Source organism: Oncorhynchus kisutch, linkage group LG20 (assembly GCF_002021735.2).
Source record: "Oncorhynchus kisutch isolate 150728-3 linkage group LG20, Okis_V2, whole genome shotgun sequence".
Lineage (NCBI taxonomy): Eukaryota > Metazoa > Chordata > Actinopteri > Salmoniformes > Salmonidae > Oncorhynchus > Oncorhynchus kisutch.
In genome coordinates this window covers 21,793,252-21,815,190 of record NC_034193.2, presented here as the reverse complement: position 1 = coordinate 21,815,190, position 21,939 = coordinate 21,793,252, and the positions used below count along the sequence as shown (strand labels likewise).

Here is a 21,939-nt window from a genome sequence, read left to right as displayed (position 1 = left end):
AAACAAAGCTATGGACGCAAGGACTGGCCATCCATGATATCAACATTTTAACCACGTTGAGGCTTTACAGGACTTGTTTACATTTGAATGTTGATAAACAAACAAGCTTTTAGTTTCTCATGGAGTCCCAACTAAGCTCGGGGCATTAAAGAAGCAATGTAATTTAAGTATGAAATGTGTCAGTTTGAGTATGTGTCCGTTTAGCCTACGGAATTTATCTGCATGAATTTGAGCAATAAAAGCCTCATTCAATATGCTGGGATCCGCACTGTTCAGCTGTTGCAAGAGCGCTTTTGTCACCGGTATAAGAGGCAGTTCAGTGATCGAATTCAAACATTGGGATTAAAGACAGATTTGTGAACCGCCAATCACAATCCATAAGGCGCAAATAGCTAAAGCAGAGTGCAGTGTGCTAAGTAGATCAAGTGATATCGGATGCCCGCAGCAGTCGCACCATCGGAAGACGTACCTTGGGCTGTGTGTTAACTGACTACATTACCCAACAGGCTATGCGGGAGGCAGATGGTTAAGGAATGCCTTGCATGGCTAAACATGGAGTTTTCTAGCTGAAGTAAATTCATTAAACGTAAAACCTATGACCCGGTTTGTCATAAGGAACAAACATAACAGGCTGTAGCCTACAAATGCATATTCCTGCTCTTTTCCCGCTCAGGTGCAACAAGTTAAAATGTGCTTTTTTCGATGCCGATTTAAATTTAATTGAGAAAAGTATTTTTTGCAAACATCCTTTGAATTGAAAAGTAGTTCACGAATCTAGTTTTTCAAAAGTAATCTGAATACAATATTTTTGCTGGTAATGTAACGGATTAGTTGCCGTTTTTGTAATCCCAACCCTGTCCATAGCCAACACTTCCCATTATTGGCGCAAAAACCATAGTGAGCATGTTTGACAAAACAATCAGTTGAAAATGTGATGGATCCCCCTAAACGTTTTGGTATGTGGAAGCTTGAACGCCAAAATGCTTTGTGCGCCACACCACACAGCATTTTACTCAAATAATTTTGGAAACCCCTCTGGTGGGGAAAATTGAGATGATAGAATAGTTGCACAAACCTCTGTCGCCAATTGGATGGAAATGTATACCTAAACTGGTAATTAGGACTAAATTGAGGCCATTTTAATTCAAGCAAAATTACTTATACAAAGCAAACATGCTCAGTTAAAGAACATTTAAAAAACCAGAGGTTAAAACAAGTGGCTCTACTAAAGGCATTTCTTCAAATACATGAACTACAATTACATTTCTGCATCTGCAAAACATCATTCAATGTAACAACTTGGTTAATTTCACTCAGATTTGCTTAGTGTACATGTCATTCTGCAGAGGCTTGGTAATGGCACCTGCCATTGTATGTCAAGTATAAACTGCATCAATGTTACCTTCACACCATTCTGACAACTAAATGTTCATCATAGATAGTCTAATCTTGATGAACAATGTAATGACAATTGGATTTTGGACCATAACTATTGAGCATCTGCACTTATGGACACAGGTGGACAATAGCCAGAACATTACAATACATCTTATGAACATTGCTCATCAGCCTGGAAGCATACACCAATTGTGCATGCCATAGACATGGCCTAATCTAGCTCAAATGAATAGTCTTAAATTATACATTTTTTTAATTGCACAATATTATCTAGATTTGCTTTGTTCTTCATCTGAGAGTAAGCCAGGTAACTGTTCATAGAGATTCTTCTCAAGCTGTTCATCAATAACCGTCTCGCCCCTCAGTGCGCACCACAGCAAGAAGCTCACCCCTAAGAGACTGATGGGGAGGACTTTCCACCACGGCCGCTGATACTTGCTTCCCAGGGACTGGTCTACATTCCAAGTCTTGTGACTGGCTTTACTGCTAGAGAACTTGATGGGTTGACTAAACTCCTCGTCATCCTCATCTGCTGGTTTCTTTGACTTAGCCAGGCAATGGGAGGTCAAGCAGAGGGTCCGTATATGGTTCAATCTCAAAAGAAAAAGGAAAGCAACCTTTTTAGAATCTACAAAAACACTTAAAGCCAAAGTGACAACTGTTACAAAATATCAAGAAATTGAATTCAATACAATAGTGCTGACGCAGGAAATGTAGCTAACTAGCAATCCCTGTTAACTAATGCGTAAATCACGCCTAACTGATCAAATATGCGGTGCCGGAAGCTCCAATAGAGCTCCCAAGTCAAATCGGAAGGTCAAATAACCAATGACAGTACATTGGGAACACTCATGCGAGTGATGATTTTAAAACCTGAACCAAATGTGTACTACTTTGCTAGCTTGCCTCTGTCAGGTTTGACTCATTGTCATTGAACCACTCACTGTCCATTAAAGTGAACATAAATAGCTATCTGGCTATATTTCTCATATTGTACATACCTCAGCTTTGTCTTGATACCATCAATCACAATCCTACGACACAGAGAATATTGTGACGAACTAGACAAAACACGTCCTATTCTCGACATTTTGTAGAATGGTCATGTCATGGCAAAATCCTCAATTCGAATCAGGTCATGTAACATTTCGTTACACATATAACAACGAGCAAGATATTTCACCGGATGTATAAATGTGATGCATCCGGCTGACGTTTCCACTCACGGCCAAATATGGTGATGACAGGAAAGCCCAGTAACCGGCAGTGGGCGAAGATGTAGCGAGAGTGAACTGCGTTTTGTATATTTGACCCTTTGCAAAATAAAAAATAAAATAAAACCCGTTGTCTAGGAGAGAAAGAGCGAAGAGGCCTTGAATTATATACTATAATCCTAAATGCTAAAGATCACAAATGCAATATACTGTGCTTGCATAAAATGTTGGACAATATTGTCATCTATCGTCATCTATTGAAATTGCAAGAACATTCACCTTGAGACTACAAGTCCCAGCACACTTAGGAACATAACTAATCTCAAATCACCAATCACCGAACTGAAATGACTATTTGACCAATCACAACAAGCTAAGCGACCACACTTCCTGATTCACAAAACGCATGTTGGTGTTCATGCTGCTGAGGTCAACGCGAGTACAATTATTCTGTTACCGTAAGTTTATTCTTATTAGTAAGTTATTAACATCTTTTGAATGTAACCTGCTGTCATTTTTTCTAACATGAAGCAATAAAGCATGTCAAAGATGCTGAAACTAAATGGCAAGCTTATAACATTAGTGTGGTGTAATTAGCACTGTTGATAGCTAACGTTACAATAGCTAGCTAACTAGTCAGTGCAAGTGTCATAGTTAGTAATAATGAGCTAGTTTTCAAAGTAAAATTGTAGCTAAACGTCATGAGAGTCATGACTTTTACCTTGACAGATATGTCAGTATGCTCATTGTCTAACACTGTACTGTGACGCTAGCTAACTATGCATTTATGTTTCAGGAACAAGTTGGCTATCATGGCAAAGAGTAAATCATGTGAATCAGATCCCAAAAGAAGTGGGTGCAAAAGGATGAAGTTGAATTCAAATGAGAGAGATGTCTGCATTGATGAAAGCAAAGTGAAAAAGAAAAGGAAAAATACTGACATTGAGGCAAGTATGGTAACAGTAATATGGTGATTTTAAAATTTAAAAAAAGATTGCATAGAGGCATATGTCATTTCTTGTAAGCTGAGCTCATCATGATGAGATATTAAAATAAGGTCTTGCACATTCCAAGGAGGCTCCTATACCAGTCCCCACATTGTCAAAGAACACTTCAGAGGACGTGGTGACAAATTCAAGGAAACCCAAACAACAAGCAGATGATGCACAGAAGGAAAAGAAGCGGAAGAAGAAGAACAAAACTACTGGGGTAGGTAAACTGCTATATATTCCTGCTTTATTCATTTACTTTACAGAAACATTTTTGTATGGTGACACCAGTAGATGGGGCCACAAGAACACACACACACAAAGCTTTCTACATATTTTTTTCCCATGTAAGTGATCAGAATGATATATATTTGTATAATTATGAGATTATCTGAACACTCTGTTTCTCATTTTGCTTATGTTGTAGGTTAGACCCTATTTTACATCGGAGGTATTTTTGTTGTGCTCGCCATCAGTTGAGACACAGCATGCCTTTCAATACAGGGTGGTGGGTGTCATGTTTTTGCTGATAAATGTTCTAAAATGGGCATACAATTGAAACATTTTTACTTTCAAATGGTAGCACAAAGATGGTTGGAGGTCCACACATCAGAGAATGTTTATTTGAATGGGAATATCAGTTTTAAATTACACCTTCTCAATCTTCTCTAGGAAACCTGTTGGAGTCATAGAAATAAAGATAATAGAATATACATTTCCATTTAAGTAGACATTTGACGATGGATGGACAGGCACCCATTTTTGTGGTAGTAATTGGATGTTCTAAATGTCAATTTATATTATATTTCAACGATGTACTAGCTCAATTGTAGTGGTCTGAAGGGATATATCCATTCTATTTCTATGATTGAAATGACACCCACCCTTATATTCAACAGTATGCTGTCTCAACTGATGGTGGACACAACAAACACCTCAGATTATCTAAAATGGGTCTAAACTATAAAATATGCGACAATGAGGGAAATCAGAGTTTAAGCTTTTTTAGACGTTAAAGTTTAAAATGACAAATATTTTTTTTTAAAGAAAATAGTTTGACAACCCTGTTTTGTCAGCTTCCATTCAGCCACGAGCAGTGGTGAGTTCGGGCACTGAACTCAGGCCTGGTAAGCAGTTGGCATTCCAATTCATTCCAAAGGTGTTCGATTGGTTTGAGGTCAGGGCTCAGTGCAGGCCAGTCAAGTTCTTCCACACCGATCTCAACAAACCTTTTCCGTATGGACCTTGCTTTGACAATGCAGGGGGACATTGTCATGCTGAAACAAGAAAGGTCCTTCCAGAAACCGTTGCCACAATGTTGGAAGCACAGAATCGTGCTGCTGCTCGGCCATGGAAACGCACTTCATGCAGCTTCCGACGAACATTCCTTGTGCTGACTTTGCTTCCAGAGGCAGTTTGGAACTCGGTCGTGAGTGTTGCAACCGAGGACAGATGATTTTTACACGCTATGCACTGGTCCCATTCTGTGAGCTGTGAGCGGCTGAGCCGTTGTTGCTCCTAGACGTTTCCACTTCACAATAACAGCACGTACAGTTGACCGGGGCAGCTCTAGCAGGACAAACATTTGACCAACTGACTTGTTGGAAAGGTGGCATCCTATGACTGTGCCACATTGAAAGTCACTGGGCTCTTCAGTAAAGCTATGTTTGTCTGTGGAGATTGCGTGGCGGTGTGCCTGACTTTATAGACCTGTCAGCAACAGTGTGGCTGAAATAGCCGAATCCACTCATTTGAAGGGGTGTCCACATACATTATATATACACAAAACTATCTATGGAAAGATTTAAGTCAAAAGGAGTGAGGTCAGAAAGTGATTGAAATTAGACGCACCACTTAGCTGTCCAGGGCACACGTATGTTGGTGAGTTTTGATTTGAAGGATGGATGGCTGGTTTGTAGAGGCAGCAGGAGCGTTGGAGAGGTTGTGTGGTGGGACTTGTACTTTTAAGTATGGGATGGGGGCAGGAGCTTGCAGTGGGTAGGCTAGAGGGGCTAGCTACTCCAGCAGGAGCTGTCTAACTTGGCCCAGCTGATGTTTTCCTTGATGAAGCTCCTTAGCTTGTCCTGGAAGGTCTCCCCCAGGAAGCTGTATACCAGGGGGTTGAGACAGCTGTTGGAAAAGGCAGCCAGGTTGACCATGTGGGCCGTCAGAGGGTAGTCATGCCACAGCGTTTCATCCACATCGCCTCTAAGCAGGTGCACACTGACAAACATGTTCTGCGGTAACCAGCAGGCAAAGAACACCAACACGGCCGCAGAAATCATCCTCAAAGCCTTCCGCTTCTGTGGCCGCCGCTGCAGCCCACTGTGCTCCCTTTGAGCGCTCACCAGAACCAGGGCGATCCTCCAGTAGCAGAGGCCCAGCACGCAGAAGGGAAGCAGGAAGCCCAGCGTAACCTCCAGCCACTGGATCTGGGATACGTTCGCAAAGCAGAAGTGGAGCTCCCCAACGTGCTGCACCTGGGCCACGGTGAAGGGCAGCAGGGTGAGCAGGGCGGAGGTCACCCAGATCAGGCAGCAGGTCAGACGGGCCCGGGGCATGCTTCTGCCCAGACTCATTGAGCCCGCCAGCACCACAAACCGGTCAAAGCTCATCCAGGTCAGGAAGAAGACGCTGCTGTACATGTTGACCTGCAGGAACAGGGCCATGAAGGTGCACAGGGCAGCCATGTCATAGTAGTGCTCGCTAAGGTTGAACACCTCGATCAGGGAGTCAGCCACCAGGACCAAGTCGGCAGCCGCCAGGTTGACAAAGTAAAGGTCGGGGGCGGTCATGCGGCCCCTGTGGCTCAGGTTGACGGCCAGGATGAGGACGTTCCCGATGAAGCCCACGGGGAAAAGGAAGATTGTGTAGAGGCAGGAGAGGAAGACGCTGATGGTGTAATGCTGGTAGGGGTCAGGTTCCTCTCCTGCCAGCCCAGAGGTGGCTGAGGAGCCATTCAACTGCTCTGTGACGTTGCTATAAAACACAACGGGATAGTCCATGTACGCGCGCTCCTCCATGTCATTGTCTGGTCTGGTGTCTGTCTGTGTCAAAAGTTACAAGCTGTCATTTTGAGCCTGCAGTTGAACTCTAGCCCCAAGTTGTCATTTACGATGGGGTATCAAGGAGTTGTTGCCAGGTAAAAATCCCACATCAATAATAACCACTGCTAAGAGACTCTTTGTTTCTCACTCGATGGTGTGTTGGCATTTGGACACAAATAGTCAAAAAGTGCTTTTTAGAAACGCACTCTCTTGGTTCAGGTTGAAGGGTTGATGGCTCACTCACGGTGCTAGGAAGGGGATAAATAATGAAATGGGTCAACTCAAATAAATCACATTTTATTGGTCACATACACATATACTTATCCGATGTTATTGCGGGTGTAGCGAAATGCTTGTGCTCCTAGCTCCAAAAGTGCAGTAGTATCAGTGCCCTTCAGTTGGTTTAAGTAACAACAACAAAAATAATTACTTGTTTTTTATTTGAGAAGATTTGTCCTTCGTTCTTGCGGATGTGTGAACAACCATCAATGAACGCATGAAAATTATGCAGTAGTAAACATTTTGGAACAAAGGTAACTGGAACCGCACACTACCTGTACAGTGGCTGATGAGGACATTTCTATGGCAATATCTTTACCATATAAGAGAGAGCCAGTCTGAAGCACTTGCCCTTTAGAGGGCGAAGTAAGAGGAAAAGCAAACTTACATTGTTGACTTCCTGTGTTGTTTTCATTACCAGAATGCTCACGTCGAGATCTTTCTCACTCAGTGTAGAGGTTTAACAACAATCACCAATCAATTCTCATTAGCTTCCAACGACTGAGGCTGTGTAGACTTTCTTTACTTGCTCATCCCCCAAGTCATTTGACGTCACCCGCTCCTCAGCGTAAGATAGATGTATGCAAACAGTCCTCTCTCTCTCTCTGCTGTTGTCCTCAGCTATAGCTGGTCTTCTCTACTGTTTTCTGTTACTTGAGACTGATTCTTCATGATTTTTCACACAGTTTTACTGTTTTTGCTCTATGGAAGGAATTTTTCAAGTATAATCATCCATGCACGAAGGGTGGATCATTATGTAGAATGTTCAAATATATAAATAAGGGAGTCACTGGGTATGGGTAACTTATGGGGAAACTCTGGAAACTGCCTCATATTTACACAAAACAAGATGGATGGCAGAACTGGTATGCTGTGGTGGAGAGTAGGGTATGTTGAGCCATTTTTTTTACATTCAACGTCAAGGGAAACAGTTGTCTTACAAAGATATCTACATATATTTCAGGATGTTGTGTATCCCTGGAAATAATAAGATTTCATGTAAACATAACAGTTTTGAAAACAAAGCTTGTTTTCAAAACTGTATGGGGTAAGTTGGGCATAGGGACAGGGTAAGTTGAGCCACCTTGGGGTAAGTGGATGGTGGTTGTCTGTGGTGGTAGGTCAAAGTTTAATTAATGGAATGGGGGTGTGGTATATTTTAGATCTATATCTGAATGTAGGCATACATTTATGTTCAATATCACTTACCCTTCCATTTCTTCACCAGTTGTCTGGGACATGGATGTTATTTCGATGTGCCAATTCATGGCCAAGTTCTCTGCATTTGACACGAATAAACCCATTAAACTGGTCAGTGAGATCAGATAAGACCCTGCTACTCTATCATATCCTCTTTCATGCAGGTGCATGTTCATTTTCTTTTGTCAATGTTCCTCTTCAGTGTCATTCAGTTAGAAGTTGAATCCCTTTGCTGCTACTCAAATGTACTTTTTCCCCTTCTCACTTCCTGTCGCTGCTCTCTCAAGAACCACAAGGGGGGCTAGACTTTTGCTTGTTTTACGTTTGTATACGTAGTGCATGATGACGTCTGCTCTGTAACAATAAAAAAGCACAATATTTGTTGTTGTTCATATCCATGACACATTGCAATAAGTGTGCATAAAACGGACAAAATTGTATCATTTAGTACGGTGACCAACTTACACTAAGGCAAACATTTTTACTATATTAGTCAACACAGCTACAAGGATGCACTTTCATGCTAGACTTAACCTCCATTCTTTTTTAATTTAACTAGGCAAGTCAGTTAAGAATTTCTTATTTACAATGACGGCCTAGGAACAGAGGGTTAACTGCCTTTTTCAGGGGCAGAACCAAATATTTTTACCTTGTCAGTTCGAGCATTTGATCTAGCAACCTTTCAATTACTGGCCCAATGCTCTAACCACTAGGCTACCGTGTAGCTTATAGAGATCCCAACTGATGTTATAAAACAATAAAAGCATCATGAAACTCATAACACCAATTAATTTGACTTTCTGAAAATCATTTTGGACTAAACTTGCTTACCTCTCCATGTGGTTTCTTCCTTCAGACTCCATTTTGTTTATGGCTTCCTAGAAACAAGGCATGGCTCAATTAACTCTTTGGCTTAACTTAACCCACTCTCCCCTATATAAAGTTATGCCATCACCTACTCAACACAACAACTTAAGGACATGTTTTCACTGTTGGAAATGTTCTTGTGAGCTCTGTATTTAAATGTATCTGAGTTTGTCAATCCATTTTCAGGTGAGTCGCTGCCATCTATGAATAGGAAGCCCCTGGCTGCTAAAATTTAACATTTTCTTCATCACGCTACTGATTACTACCTAAGGATGCATGAACTATATCCAGTCCAAAAGAAACTTACACCAATGTTTTGGCAAGCTTCTCTTTAGTACATTCCTTTAGTAAATACACTGCATTTGGAAAGTATTCAGACCCCTAGAGTTTTTCCACATTTTGTTATGTTACAGCCGTATTCTAAAATTGATTAAATTGTTTTATCCCCTCATCAATCTACACACATTGCTCCATAATGACAAAGCAAAAACAGATTTGTATAATTTTTTGCACATTTTATAAAAATTGAGAAATCACATTTACATAAGGTTTTCATCAAGGACCGCTCTGTACTTTGCTCTGTTCATCTTTCCCTTGATCCTGACTAGTCTCCCAGTCCCTGCCGCTGAAGAACATCCCCAAAGCATGATGCTGCCATCACCATACTTCACCATAGGGATTGTGCCAGGTTTCCTCCAGATGTGACGCTTGGCATTCAGGCCAAAGAGTTCAATCTTGGTTTCATCAGACCAGAGAATCTAGTTTCTAATAGCCTGAGTCTTTTTTTGGTGCCTTTTGAGAAACTCCAAGCAGGCTGTCATGTACCTTTTTATTGAGGAGTGGGTTCCGTCTGGCCACTCTACCATAAGGGCCTGATTTGTGGAGTTCTGCAGAGATGGTTGTCCTTCTGGAAGGTTCTCCCATATCCACAGAGGAACTCTGGAGCTCTGTCAGAGTGATCATCGGGTTCTTGGTCACTTCCCTGACCAAAGCCCTTCTCCCCCGATTGCTCAGTTTGGCCGGGTGGCCAGCTCTAGGAAGAGTCGTGGTTTAAGAATGATGGAGGCCACTGTGTTCTTGGGGACCTTCAATGTTGCAGAAATGTTTTGGTACCCTTCTCCAGATCTGTGCCTCGACCCAATCCTGTCTCGGAGCTCTATGGACAATTCCTTTGACCTCATGGCTTGGTTTTCGCTTTGACATGCACTGTCAACTGTGGGCACTTCTATAGACAGGTGTGTGCCTTTGCAAATCATGTCCAAATAATTTAATCTAATCAATTTAATTTACCACAGGTGGCCTCCAAGTTGTAGAAACATCTCAAGGATGATCAATGGAAACAGGATGATGCACCTGAGCTCATTTTCGAGGCTTATACCAAAGGCTCAGAATACTTATGTAAATCAGCTATTTCAGTTTTTTTATTTGTAATACATTTGCAAAAATGTCTAAAACCGTTTTTTGCTTTGTCATTATGGGGTTTTGTGTGTAGATTGATGACACAAAATATATAATTGAATCAATTTTAGAATAAGTCTGTAACGTAACAAAATGTGGTAAAAGGGAAGGTCTGAATACTTTCCAAATGCTATGTATTTCCTATGTAGGGTGTTTTCCCACTATTCAGTCATCATATTGTGACATTGAGTTTGAATGGGTTTTTGTGTAAAACATGTTTATGCAAACACCACCACTGTCTGTTTCTTGGAAGTGTTGTGTGTCAAATAGCAAGTCTAAGTGTAGAAACATTAGCACATGTCAGTTGAATTAGTAGAAATAGTCTTTCCAATGATTGTTCATGGTTTATTTGTCATTGCACAACTTCGTTTTATTCTTCTTCGTTTGCAATTTCACTATCATCATATTGCAAAAGTCACCAATCAATTGTACAGACATCGTTCGATTTGCCGAAAAAAATAGTTTTTCATAAACAAAAGTCAGTCGGTTGGTGAAGTAACAGTACGCTGACATACATGAAATAAGATTATAATCATTACATTGAAAAAGTTACAAAAGTACATTGGAAAACAAAACTGTCTGAGTAACACAATTTACACCTCTTCAAATTCAAGCCAAAATTAAATGTAAACGATCAGCAACTAAACTTTCAGAATGTATCTTTGCTTTTAAGTTATCTGCTGTCAGCTTCTAATATATATGAATCAATGTTTATAAGGATAGATTTGGCAGCCTTAAAAAGGCATAATATTCCTGAATCCAGAATGTCTGAGATGGTTATTGACCTAAGGGTTATAGTCCTGAGTGTCAGCGATCTCAATATGGGGGGCCATGATGTGTCTGTGGGTCTGTCGGCCCCCCAGGCCCCGGCAGCAGTCGCGGAGTTGCCTGGTCACCTCCAGAAGGCTTTCCCTGCACGGCCTATGCAGCAGGAGCACTAACACTAGACACACACAACTCCCAGAGAACATCACAAACTCGGACACGTGCATGAACGCCCTCTCGTGGTAGCTGAGATCACCAGCCTGCTGCATCCCTGCCCCCCTTACCAGCACAATGCCATGGAATAGCTGACATACAAATATCACCACAGCCACTGCCAGGAACACCGGACCTTCCTCTGATCCGGAGAGGAACCGGCTGCTGGATTTCCATTGGCGGACGCAGCCGCCTGTCAGGAGCCCCAGAAGGAGGAGGTAGGGAATTAGGCACCCCAGACAAAGCTTCGCCATGGCATAAGACCTTCCTGCCTCAGTTGGGTCTATAATACATATGCCCTCCAAATGCAGTTCCTTGGAGGGGCCTCTGAGTCTGGCCAGCACCAAGGAGCACAGGATAGAAACCAGAAGCACCAGAGCCACACAGACCCCAGCCCTCTTCAGCAGGGTGTGAGTTGGGGTGTCGAAGGTCAGGGCGTATCCCATGAACACCAGGAGCAACAGCCCGCAGAGGGATGCCATGTTGACGGTGAAGGCGAGCGCAGCACAGCCGATGTGTGTGGTCACCAGGTAGCTGGGCCGGTGTGCTACGGAAGAGAGGGAGAGGAGCAAGAGAAGGAGCTGGGAGCTGGAAAAGGCCCAGAGCAGGGAGTCCAGCCAGGCCAGGTACCTCTGGGCTCTGTAGGACCGAATGAAGGCGTAGAGTAGAATGCACGCCGAGGCCAAGCCCAGCACGGCACAGAGCGCATAGACGTAGTTGGCCCTGGATGTCAGGTCGTTGGCTGCGATTTTGGCAATGAAGTCTGAGGTGTTGAAGGGGCTGGATGTTGAGGTGGTGTTGAAGGGTTGCATGTCGGTGCTCATCTCAATCTGGGGCAGAAAGTCTGTTTGATTTGCCTTGTGTCCAATGAGGGGGAAAAAAGAACACATGGCAATTTAGAACAATAAGTGAGTACGCAATCCAATTTTCATTGATGAGATTACACAACACTGATCCAGTTATAACATCACCATCTAATGTTCAGTCACTGAGCAAGTTGCTTTGTTTCTGCTGTTACACACCAAAGACTACATTATAAACAATGCCAATAAAGTCACACCAAATGAAGAGTTGATGAAACGTATAGATATGAAGAAATATCCATACCGGTGTCAGAAGCCATGTGTGCTTTCACAGGGTGTTACTGAATGTGTTTGGACTGGTATCCAGAGGAGTTATAAACTCAGCAAAAAAATAAATGTCCTCACTGTCAACTGTGTTTATTTTCAGCAAACTTAATGTGTAAATATTTGTATGAACATAAAATTCAGCAACTGAGAGACAAACTGAACAAGTTCCACAGACATGTGACTAACAGAAATTGAATAATGTGTGCCTGAACAAAGGGGGGGTCAAAATCAAAAGTAACAGTAACAGTCAGTGTCTGGTGTGGCCACCAGCTGCATTAAATCAAATCAAATGTTATTTGTCACATACACATGGTTAGCAGATGTTAATGCGAGTGTAGCGAAATGCTTGTGCTTCTAGTTCTGACATTGCAGTAATAACCAACAAGTAATCTAGCTAACAATTCCAAAACTACTACCTTATAGACACAAGTGTAAGGGGATAAAGAATATGTACATAAAGATATATGAATGAGTGATGGTACAGAGCGGCATAGGCAAGATACAGTAGATGGTATTGAGTACAGTATATACATATGAGATGAGTATGTAAACAGAGTGGCATAGTTAAAGTGGCTAGTGATACATGTATTACATAATGATGCAGTAGATGATATAGAGTACAGTATATACGTATACATATGAGATGAATAATGTAGGGTATGTAAACATTATATTAGGTAGCATTGTTTAAAGTGGCATTAAGTACCGCAGTGCATCTACTCCTCATGGACTGCACCAGATTTGCCAGTTTTTGCTGTGAGATGTTACCCCACTCTTCCACCAAGGCACCTGCAAGTTTCCGGGGGGAATGGCCGTAGCCCTCACCTTCCGATCCAACAGGTCCCAGACGTGCTCAATGGGATTGAGATCCAGGCTCTTCGCTGGCCATGACAGAACACTGACGTTCCTGTCTTGCAGGAAATCACGCACAGAGTGAGCAGGAAGGCTGGTGGCATTGTCATGCTGGAGGGTCATGTCAGGATGAGCTTGCAGGAAGGGTACCACATGAAGGAGGAGGATGTCTTCCCTGTAACACACAGTGTTGAGATTGCCTGCAATGACAACAAGCTCAGTCCGATGATGCTGTGACACACCGGCCCAGACCATGACGGACCCTCCACCTCCAAATCCATCTCGCTTCAGAGTACAGGCCTCAGTGTAATGCTCATTCCTTTGACGATAAATGCGAATCCGACCATCATCCCTGGTGACAAAACCGTAACTCGCCAGTGAAGAGCACTTTTTGCCAGTCTTGTCTGGTCCAGCGACGGTGGGTTTGTGCCCATAGGCGACGACGTTGCCAGTGATGTCTGGCGAGGACCTGCCTTACAACAGGCCTACAAGCCCTCAGTCCAGCCTCTCAGCCTATTGCGGACAGTCTGAGCACTGATGGAGGGATTGTGCGTTCCATCATGTACCTGTCCCACAGGTGTGATGTTCGGATGTACCGATCCTGTGTGGGTGTTGTTACACGTGGTCTGCCAATGCAAGGACAATCAGCTGTCCACCCTGTCTCCCTGCAGCGCTATCTTAAGCGTCTCACAGAACTTTTATTGCCCTGGCCACATCTGCAGTCCTCATGCCTCCTTGCAGCATGCCTAAGGCACGTTCACGCAGATGAGCAGGGACCCTGGGCATCTTTCTTTTGGTGTTTTTCAGAGTCAGTAGAAAGGCGTCTTTTAGTGTCCTAAGTTTTCATAACTGTGACCTTAATTGCCTACTGTCTGTAAGCTGTTAGTGTCTTAACGACCGTTCCACGGGTGTATTTTCATTAATTGTTTCTGGTTCATTGAAAAAGCATGGGAAACAGTGTTTAAACCCTTTACAATGAAGATCTGTGAAGTTATTAGGATTTTTTTAAACGAATTATCTTTGAAAGACAGGGTCCTGAAAAACTTTCTTTTGTTTAGTTTTTTTGCTGAGTTTATTACAGTCGGTTCAATGCTTTAACCAGCTACAGTGCCTTCAGAAAGTATTCATACCCCTGGACTTATTCAACATTTTGTTGTTACAGCCTGAATTCAACATTTTATGAAATACATATTTTGTTTCACACCCATCTACATGTTAATGACATAATGACAGTGAAAACATGGTTTTAGAATTTGTTCTTAATTTTTTTAAATTGAAATACAGAAATCTCATTTATATAAGTATTTACACCCCTGAGTCAGTACATGTTAGAATCAGCAGTGATTACAGCAGTGAGTATTTCTGGGTAAGTCTCTAAGAGCTTTGCACACCTGGATTGTACAATATTTGCACATTCTTTTAAATGATTCAAGCTCTGTCAAGTTGGTTGTTGATCATTGCTAGACAGCCGTTTTTCAAGTCTTGCCATAGATTTTCAAGCCGATTTGAAGTGCCTTGTTATAGACTAATTTCACTCAATTCTATATAATTTTAGATTACTTCAGATTTGAGCAGCTTTAAAAAAAAAAATAATAATAATAATATTCCTCACAAATGACCGGAATGATCGAACAGCCTACTTTGACACTGACAAACTGAGAATCTGAGCTCAAGAAAAACAACCGTGTCTTGAATACATCAATAGCCTAGACCTAGGTGTGTAAAAACGATTTCCAGTTTCATCTCACTCACCGTCGATGGCTGAAGCCTCTTTCGTTTTACTTTGTAAAACAATGCCGTTGAAATATTGCAAAAGGCCTGTTTTGTTTGAATGCTGCTCACTGACCGATTTGCCGCACGTTCCCAACTGTAGGCATGCCTTTTGATTGGGCTACGCACAATCCACAGCTAGGCAATAGATTATTATTATTTTAAAGCTATTGATCCTCTGTGGCTAAATGATAGACTTACTCCTGGTGTAGTCTTCTGAAATATTTCATTTATTTCTGAACAAACCACAGTAATTCTATATAACTTTGGCTAATGTATTTCAATTTATATGGGGTGTTATGTCTCCTCTAGCATCGTTGCCACGGCTATAATTCTATAAGGAAATTAATTATGAAATGCAACGCTGGAGAGAGCAGACTTGCAGCCTCATGTCTTATCAGAGAGTGGGAGAGAGAGATCATATAAAGTTAATGTCGTTCTATTTCTGAGAGATACAGAGGAGCTTCTCTCTCACCACAGCAATGGCCACGTGTCGGTCTATAGGCTGCGATGTTGCATAAACCGAGGCCGGTCCAAGTTCATTCTGAAAATATCAGGCACGTTTTCACATTTACGTGATTTAGGTAGTAGGAGAATTACAGAGGAGGCAACTTGAATTACCTCTGATTGCTTTAATTATAACTTTGACATTGCAAACTGTGAAAATGAATTTTTCATGGGAAGAAAGGTACCGGATCCTTGCAAATGGGTTCCCGGAACAAAACAGTCCAAAACTGAGTGGTGCAGGATCAGCTCAAATTTAAATGCAGGTTGTGTAGAATTTTCCCCAAACATAATGCTTTGTATTCAGGACATGACGTTAATTTCTTTGCTAGATTTTTGGCAGTTATTGTAAACAGGATTATTGTAAACAGGATGCATGTTTTGAAATATTTGTATTCTGTACAGGCTTCCTTCTTTTCTCTCAGTCATTTAGGTTAGTATTGTGGAGTAATTACAATGTTGTTGATCCACCATCAGCTTTCTCCTATCGCAGTCATTAAACTCTGTAACTGTTTTAAAGTCACCATTGGCCTCTTGGTGAAATCCCTAAGTGGTTTCCTTCCTCTCCGGAAACTGAGTTAGGAAGGACGCTTATATCTTTGTAGTGACTTGTTGTATTGATATACCAATAGATGCCCTTCTTTGCAAGGCATTAGAAAACCTCCCTGGTCTTTGCTGTTAATTCTGTGTTTGGAATTCACTGCTCGACTGAGGGACCTTACATATAATTGTATTTGTGGGGTACAAAGATGAGGTAGTCATTCAAAAATCATGTTAAACACCATTTTTGCACATAGAGTCCATGTAACTCACTTGTTGTGCAAATTTTTACTCCTAAACTTATTTAGTCTTGACATAACAAAGGGGTTGAATATTTATTAATTCAAGACATTTCGGCTTTTTATTTGTAATTAATTTATAAAAAGGACTAAAAACATAATTCCACTTTTACATTTATGGGGTATTGTGTGTAGGCCAGTAACACAAAATCTCAATTTAATCAATTTTACTGCACCTGCAATTTTGTCCCCGAAAGAGCATCACACTAAGATGTTACCATTTCATTCAGTTTTGCAGAAATTGCTAATTTTACCAACATATAAAAACGACACACTGCCAGCTCTGTGTTGGCTCTCTCGGCAGTCCCTTATTTCTCATAGACAGTATCTAAGAAGACATTGGTTTGTGGACTATCACCACATAGACCTCCCCATACCCTGCTTTGAGTACTTCAAGTTGGGAGGAACTCACTGCACACAAAGCAACAAATGTTTCCGCTTACCATTTTCACTTTCGGCTGGCGTCTTCTGTTTATTTTCAGTAACTCAGTCTGCCAAGACCATCTAAAGTCTCATTCTCTGAGATTGATGCATGTTGCGTGGATATAGGCGAGCAGAGCAAGTCATTAGGTTTCAGTGGAGAGGTTGTTGTATTTTTATTGGCTACACCCAGCCAGCATATTCTGAGAATGACGTGGTGGCCACGTGATCTAAAATCTTTTCTTTCTTTCTTTTTTTCCTCCCACACTTGTTTCTTGTGGGTTTCTATAGTCATAAAAAAATATGTCCCTTGTTTGAGTTTGTCTGAGAAGGTGTCTGTGTTTTTCATATGAAAATACACTCTTTTTTTGGAAGTAATAGAGTTTACTTTTCCAAGAAACTAAATCCAAAATGCTACATCTTTTTCAATTAATCAATCTTCTCTTGTACAAAGATGCATGTACCCTTTGCCTCTCGACACAAGTTCCTCTTTTTCCTAAAGTGTTTCAGTGAAACGCAATGGCTTTGTTTTGTTTTTAAATGAAGTCTGTGGAGAAGGTCAATTGACTTTTTTCACAGTGGAAAATGCTCTGAGCATCAATGGAACTATTTTCACTGGACTTATTTCAAACTGTGTACGTCAGATTCACCCCTGTAAATACACAGAAATGGAAAATGCCTGTGGTCTCGCTGTAGCTTGAATCGACACCCTGCTCTCTTACCTTCTCTTCTGCTCTCTCCCTATTTGCTCCTTTTAGATCTAACAGCTTGAAATGTTCTTACTCCTTAGTCTTTTAAAGTGGCTCAATATACTTTCACACGGACTATGATCTTCATTTCAGTAATGAGACAGCTGAAGTTGCACGGACTCTTTAATTGAAAAGTCATGTGTAACGATTGGCATGTGATGGAAGGCTGTTTATTTTCACTTTGCTAGAGACAGGATGCGAGAAGGAGCTCTTCCGATTTAACCTGAAGTGCGGTTGACCATATTGAACTTCAGAATGTGTCTCTCGCTGGCCTCACTTTGCTGTAGATACAGGAAATGGCCCTTGAACAGCCAAGGGACAGGAAGTAGCCTCAGCCCAGCTGGAGGCGAGGTTGAGAGGCAAGACACCACTCACTTGTGTTTTACCTCCATCCCTTAGCAGAATGAGATATGAAATTAATCTGATATGTAGTTAAGTCCAATAAAAGTATTTAAAACATCAATCTTATTCAGTACATTGTGGAGATAATAAATATCCCATTATGAAATACTTTTTATGAATAAAAAAATAAATCTCTGGTTTTGTTGAGCAGAGTCCCAAGCCAATCATAGTCCCAGCTGCAGCAGAAGATGAGGAGGAAGATAATGTGATGGAGGGAGAGGAGGACTTGAGTCCAGAGGAGAGACGAGTCCTCGAGAGGAAAATGAAGAAGATTCTGAAAAAGGAGCAAAAGGATCAACTTAAAGCTGAAGGGAAGACAGAAGACAAAAATGAGGCCTCGAAACCCATTGCTCCCCAACAGGCGCTAGACTACCTTACCTGGTAAGTGAGGAGAGTGCACCATATGAATCACACCCACACACTGCGACTTCAAGTAAAACGATATCTTCTGTTTATTGCACTCTTCACTGCTGATGTTGCTGTATGTTGGACAAAAATGTCCCCAAACACATTCCAAATTGAGTACTACTGTGCAATCAAATTTGCTACAGTACTGGATGATCACAGTAAAATGTAGCTTATTTGCAACCTTAAATACAGCATGGTCTTTCTTGAAGGTGAGCTCTGGCTTATCTATTTTGTCTTTCTCCATCTTTGCAGTTGGGCTGAGAACCGTAAGGAGTGGAAGTTCCAGAAGACCAGGCAGACGTGGTTACTACAGCACATGTTTGACTCAGAGAAGGTAAACTGTCCTAAGACCTGAGTGGAAACCCTTTTCATCCATCTAATCAGATATTGATTGTGCTTTTTACAAACACTTTTCTTGCGTGTAATCAAACCTAAACCCCCAAAGAGCAATCTTAGGGCTCCCCCTGTTGGGAGAGGTTGCTTATCTGTGTTGAGTGTCTCCTTTCAACTGGCAATTAACAGACATGGCTTTCTGTGCAAATATCCCTCCCTCCCTGTTATGACACCCTTACCTGTATCTCACCTGAAAAATAACATATAGCCTTTATAATATACTAATTAGGTAGTTATTTATTTTAAAATCCTAAGAAGTCAATGAGGCTGTAACTTTTCTTACATAAGGACAAAATCACATTCTCTGTCTCCACAGATCCCAGATGAGAACTTCTCTGTGCTTCTGTCTTACCTGGACGGGCTGCGTGGGGGGGCCAGGGACACCACCGTGCAGAAGGCTGAGACATTGGTGCGGGAGGGGGAACAGGACACAGATGCCCAGCAGAGGATACAAAGAGCCAGGGAAATCATCCAGCTGCTTTCCTGACCAACCACTACCATTATTCTAGATGATCAATCAAATACCACCACAGCACCACCACCACACTCAAAGGGAATATTCAGTTCACTAGATTCTTATCTGCTGGTTCCTCAATTAATGCAGTATTCACTGTGTATACAAAATTAAATGGCAACCAGCCATGGTTGCTGGAATGTTGATACCAATGAATTCCATATTATGTTCACACTTCTGTTAAGTATTGTGATGCTGTATGTTTTGTTATGACATGATGTAATGTGAATATATCCATGGTTTCATGTAATCAAACTTGTCATTTGCCAGTAGATGAGCCATTTAAAGCTGCAATATGTAACTTTTTGTGCAACGCTACCAAATTCACATATAAATGTGAGTTATAGATCTGTCATTTGTCTAAGAAGCAGTAGATATGTCCTATGTGCGCTATGCTTGTGCTAAAGTTTTGGTTTTTACTTTTGGTTTTGTACACCAGCTTCAAACAGCTCAAAATACAATAGTTTTGGTTATTTCACAGCGGTTTAGATTGTACAATGATTCTCTACACTATACTTGCTTGTTTGGTCACATAAACTGAAATTAGGCAAACTATTAGAATTTTAGTAACCAGGAACTTATGCATAGTGACTAACCACAGTACTCCAGTCTAAAGCCGATTGTTAATCTTGCTGGGGATGATGAGCCCGTTTGTGCTGCATCTGTATCCTCCATGTTTGTTTGACCTGTCAGTGATGGAGCTGATGTTGCCTTTTTAACAGTTTGTCTGGCTATATACAGAATATATGTTGGAATCCCCCCCCCCCCCCCCCCCAAAATGCATATGAAGTTAAAAAAATTATGTTAGAAGAGTAACACATTTTATTCAGTCTTGCACACTAGACTGCTATCAAGCCACTGTTTAACTGTTGCTGTACAACCAGTACAACTTTTGGGACTACTTCAAGACTACTTCTTGAGTATGTAGTTTGCCCCTGCCTGTGTTTTGGCCAATGGCTAATAAATTCAGTTGTGACTGCGATCAATGCCGAGCAGAGACCAGGGTCCGGTCCAGCATCAATTCTAACAGTATAATAAGAAGCATAACAGTTCCACCTTTCCTTTTAGAAGGTGGGTAGCATAAACGTTACCAGAGATTTGCATCCATTTTGCATACCCCACCCTACCATTAGACATCCATGTCTTCATCACTGGAAAATATAAATGGTTGAGTTTGATATCACTTAAAAGCTTACAAACAGGGTTGTCAAAACTATTTCATAAAAAGTTGTTTAATGATATAAAAGCATATAAACTCACATTTGTTTCATTATGTTATAGCTTAGATCCTTCTGTGTATAATGTTGACGTGGGAAGGCAAAAATTATCTAACGATGAACTTAGTTATTTAGAAAACTGCCTCAGACCAGCTATCATTTTCAAATGCAACTTTACTAACGAGTGCTCTGAGGCAGGCATTAGATTACAATGTTTGACCATCACTCCATGCCATCGGGTGAGTATGAATTCATTATCAGCAATTGTCTATATGGTGTAGATGGCAATAGCTGATCCTTCCCTCCACCAAATAATGGCAGAGATAGGAATTAAGATGAATCGTTCAATTGTTCAATCATTCTCAATGGTAATGTAATTATAAACTGGGTGGTTTGAGCCCTGAAAGCTGATTGGCTGATTAGAAACTGGTTACCAACATATCAGACCGTATACCACGGTATGACAAAACATTTATCTTTACTGCTCTATTTAGGTTGCTAACCAGTTTATTGTAGCAGTAAAGCACCTCGTGGGTTTGTGATATATGGCCAATATACCACGGCTACGGGCTGTGTCCAAGCATTCTGCGTTGCGCCGTGCATAAGAACAGCCGATAGCCATGGTATATTGACCACATACCACCCCCTCGGGCCTTATTGCTTAAGTATACTCTATATCTGTAGAGAAATTGGTGGGTGTACTGCGTATGCCTGTGAATGGCCACCACTACACATCACTTGGTTATTGAAGCTGGCAGTGACACTACATATATAGGCAGGCACAACACTGCTGTCCTTCCTTGCAATGTATGGTTCTTTCCGCTTTCATTCTTTCGGCCCACCCTGCCTCCTTACACCCAGTTTTAAGCATTTCATCCATCGTTCCCTCCCTCCACAGCTTTAAGCGTCAACCTCTCCTTCCTTCTATCCCTCCCTCTCAAGCCCTTGGCAGTCCCCATAATTGGAAACATTCCCTTTAAAAAATTTTTTTTTACCATTCCTCTTCCTTGCCGAAAGGGTTGTCCTGTGTCTGAACTAGTTTCATTTGGCTTGTTGTATAATAACATATTTCAATCTTCATTCTCCACTCCACAGAGACGCTGGATGCATAGTTACAGTCCCTTACAATCCCTCACATGTTCAGTAAAGAAACACATCGGCCCAGTTCCCCAAAAGCATTTTAAGGCTAAATTAATCGTCAGAACCTTCGTAGGAGCATCGTTAAAACTCAAATCAAAATTCGAATACAATTTTATTGGTCGCATACACGTGTTTAGCAGATGTTATTGAGGGTGTAGCGAAATGCTTGTG

The 21,939-nt window shown here is 41.5% G+C and overlaps 2 protein-coding genes across 4 annotated transcripts; one reads left to right on the top strand and one right to left on the bottom strand.

Annotated features, from left to right (window-relative positions):
• Positions 1–620: 620 nt before the first annotated feature.
• On the bottom strand, positions 621–17,848 carry LOC109865476 (G-protein coupled estrogen receptor 1). 3 transcript variants are annotated; one of them, XM_020453707.2, is made up of 6 exons: positions 16,969–17,659; positions 8,959–9,005; positions 8,137–8,481; positions 7,316–7,629; positions 2,400–6,896; positions 621–1,992 (listed from the first exon to the last, which is right to left on the bottom strand). In XM_020453707.2, exon 5 carries the CDS (start codon positions 6,622–6,624, stop codon positions 5,614–5,616), a length of 1,011 nt encoding a protein of 336 aa, XP_020309296.1. In that variant the 5' UTR covers positions 6,625–6,896; positions 7,316–7,629; positions 8,137–8,481; positions 8,959–9,005; positions 16,969–17,659; the 3' UTR covers positions 621–1,992; positions 2,400–5,613. The 3 variants fall into 3 exon arrangements, with proteins under 3 accessions (XP_020309296.1, XP_020309295.1, XP_020309294.1); XM_020453706.2 differs by lacking the exons at positions 621–1,992; positions 2,400–6,896; positions 7,316–7,629; ... (1 more) ...; positions 8,959–9,005; positions 16,969–17,659 and adding exons at positions 10,782–12,287; positions 17,668–17,848; XM_020453705.2 differs by lacking the exons at positions 621–1,992; positions 2,400–6,896; positions 7,316–7,629; positions 8,137–8,481; positions 8,959–9,005 and adding an exon at positions 10,782–12,287 and having other exon boundaries at positions 16,969–17,634.
• On the top strand, positions 2,956–20,670 carry chlsn (cholesin). Its single transcript, XM_020453709.2, has 6 exons — positions 2,956–3,070; positions 3,409–3,559; positions 3,687–3,821; positions 18,248–18,477; positions 18,757–18,838; positions 19,214–20,670. Exons 2-6 carry the CDS (start codon positions 3,425–3,427, stop codon positions 19,382–19,384), a joined length of 753 nt encoding a protein of 250 aa, XP_020309298.1. The 5' UTR covers positions 2,956–3,070; positions 3,409–3,424; the 3' UTR covers positions 19,385–20,670.
• Positions 20,671–21,939: the final 1,269 nt, after the last annotated feature.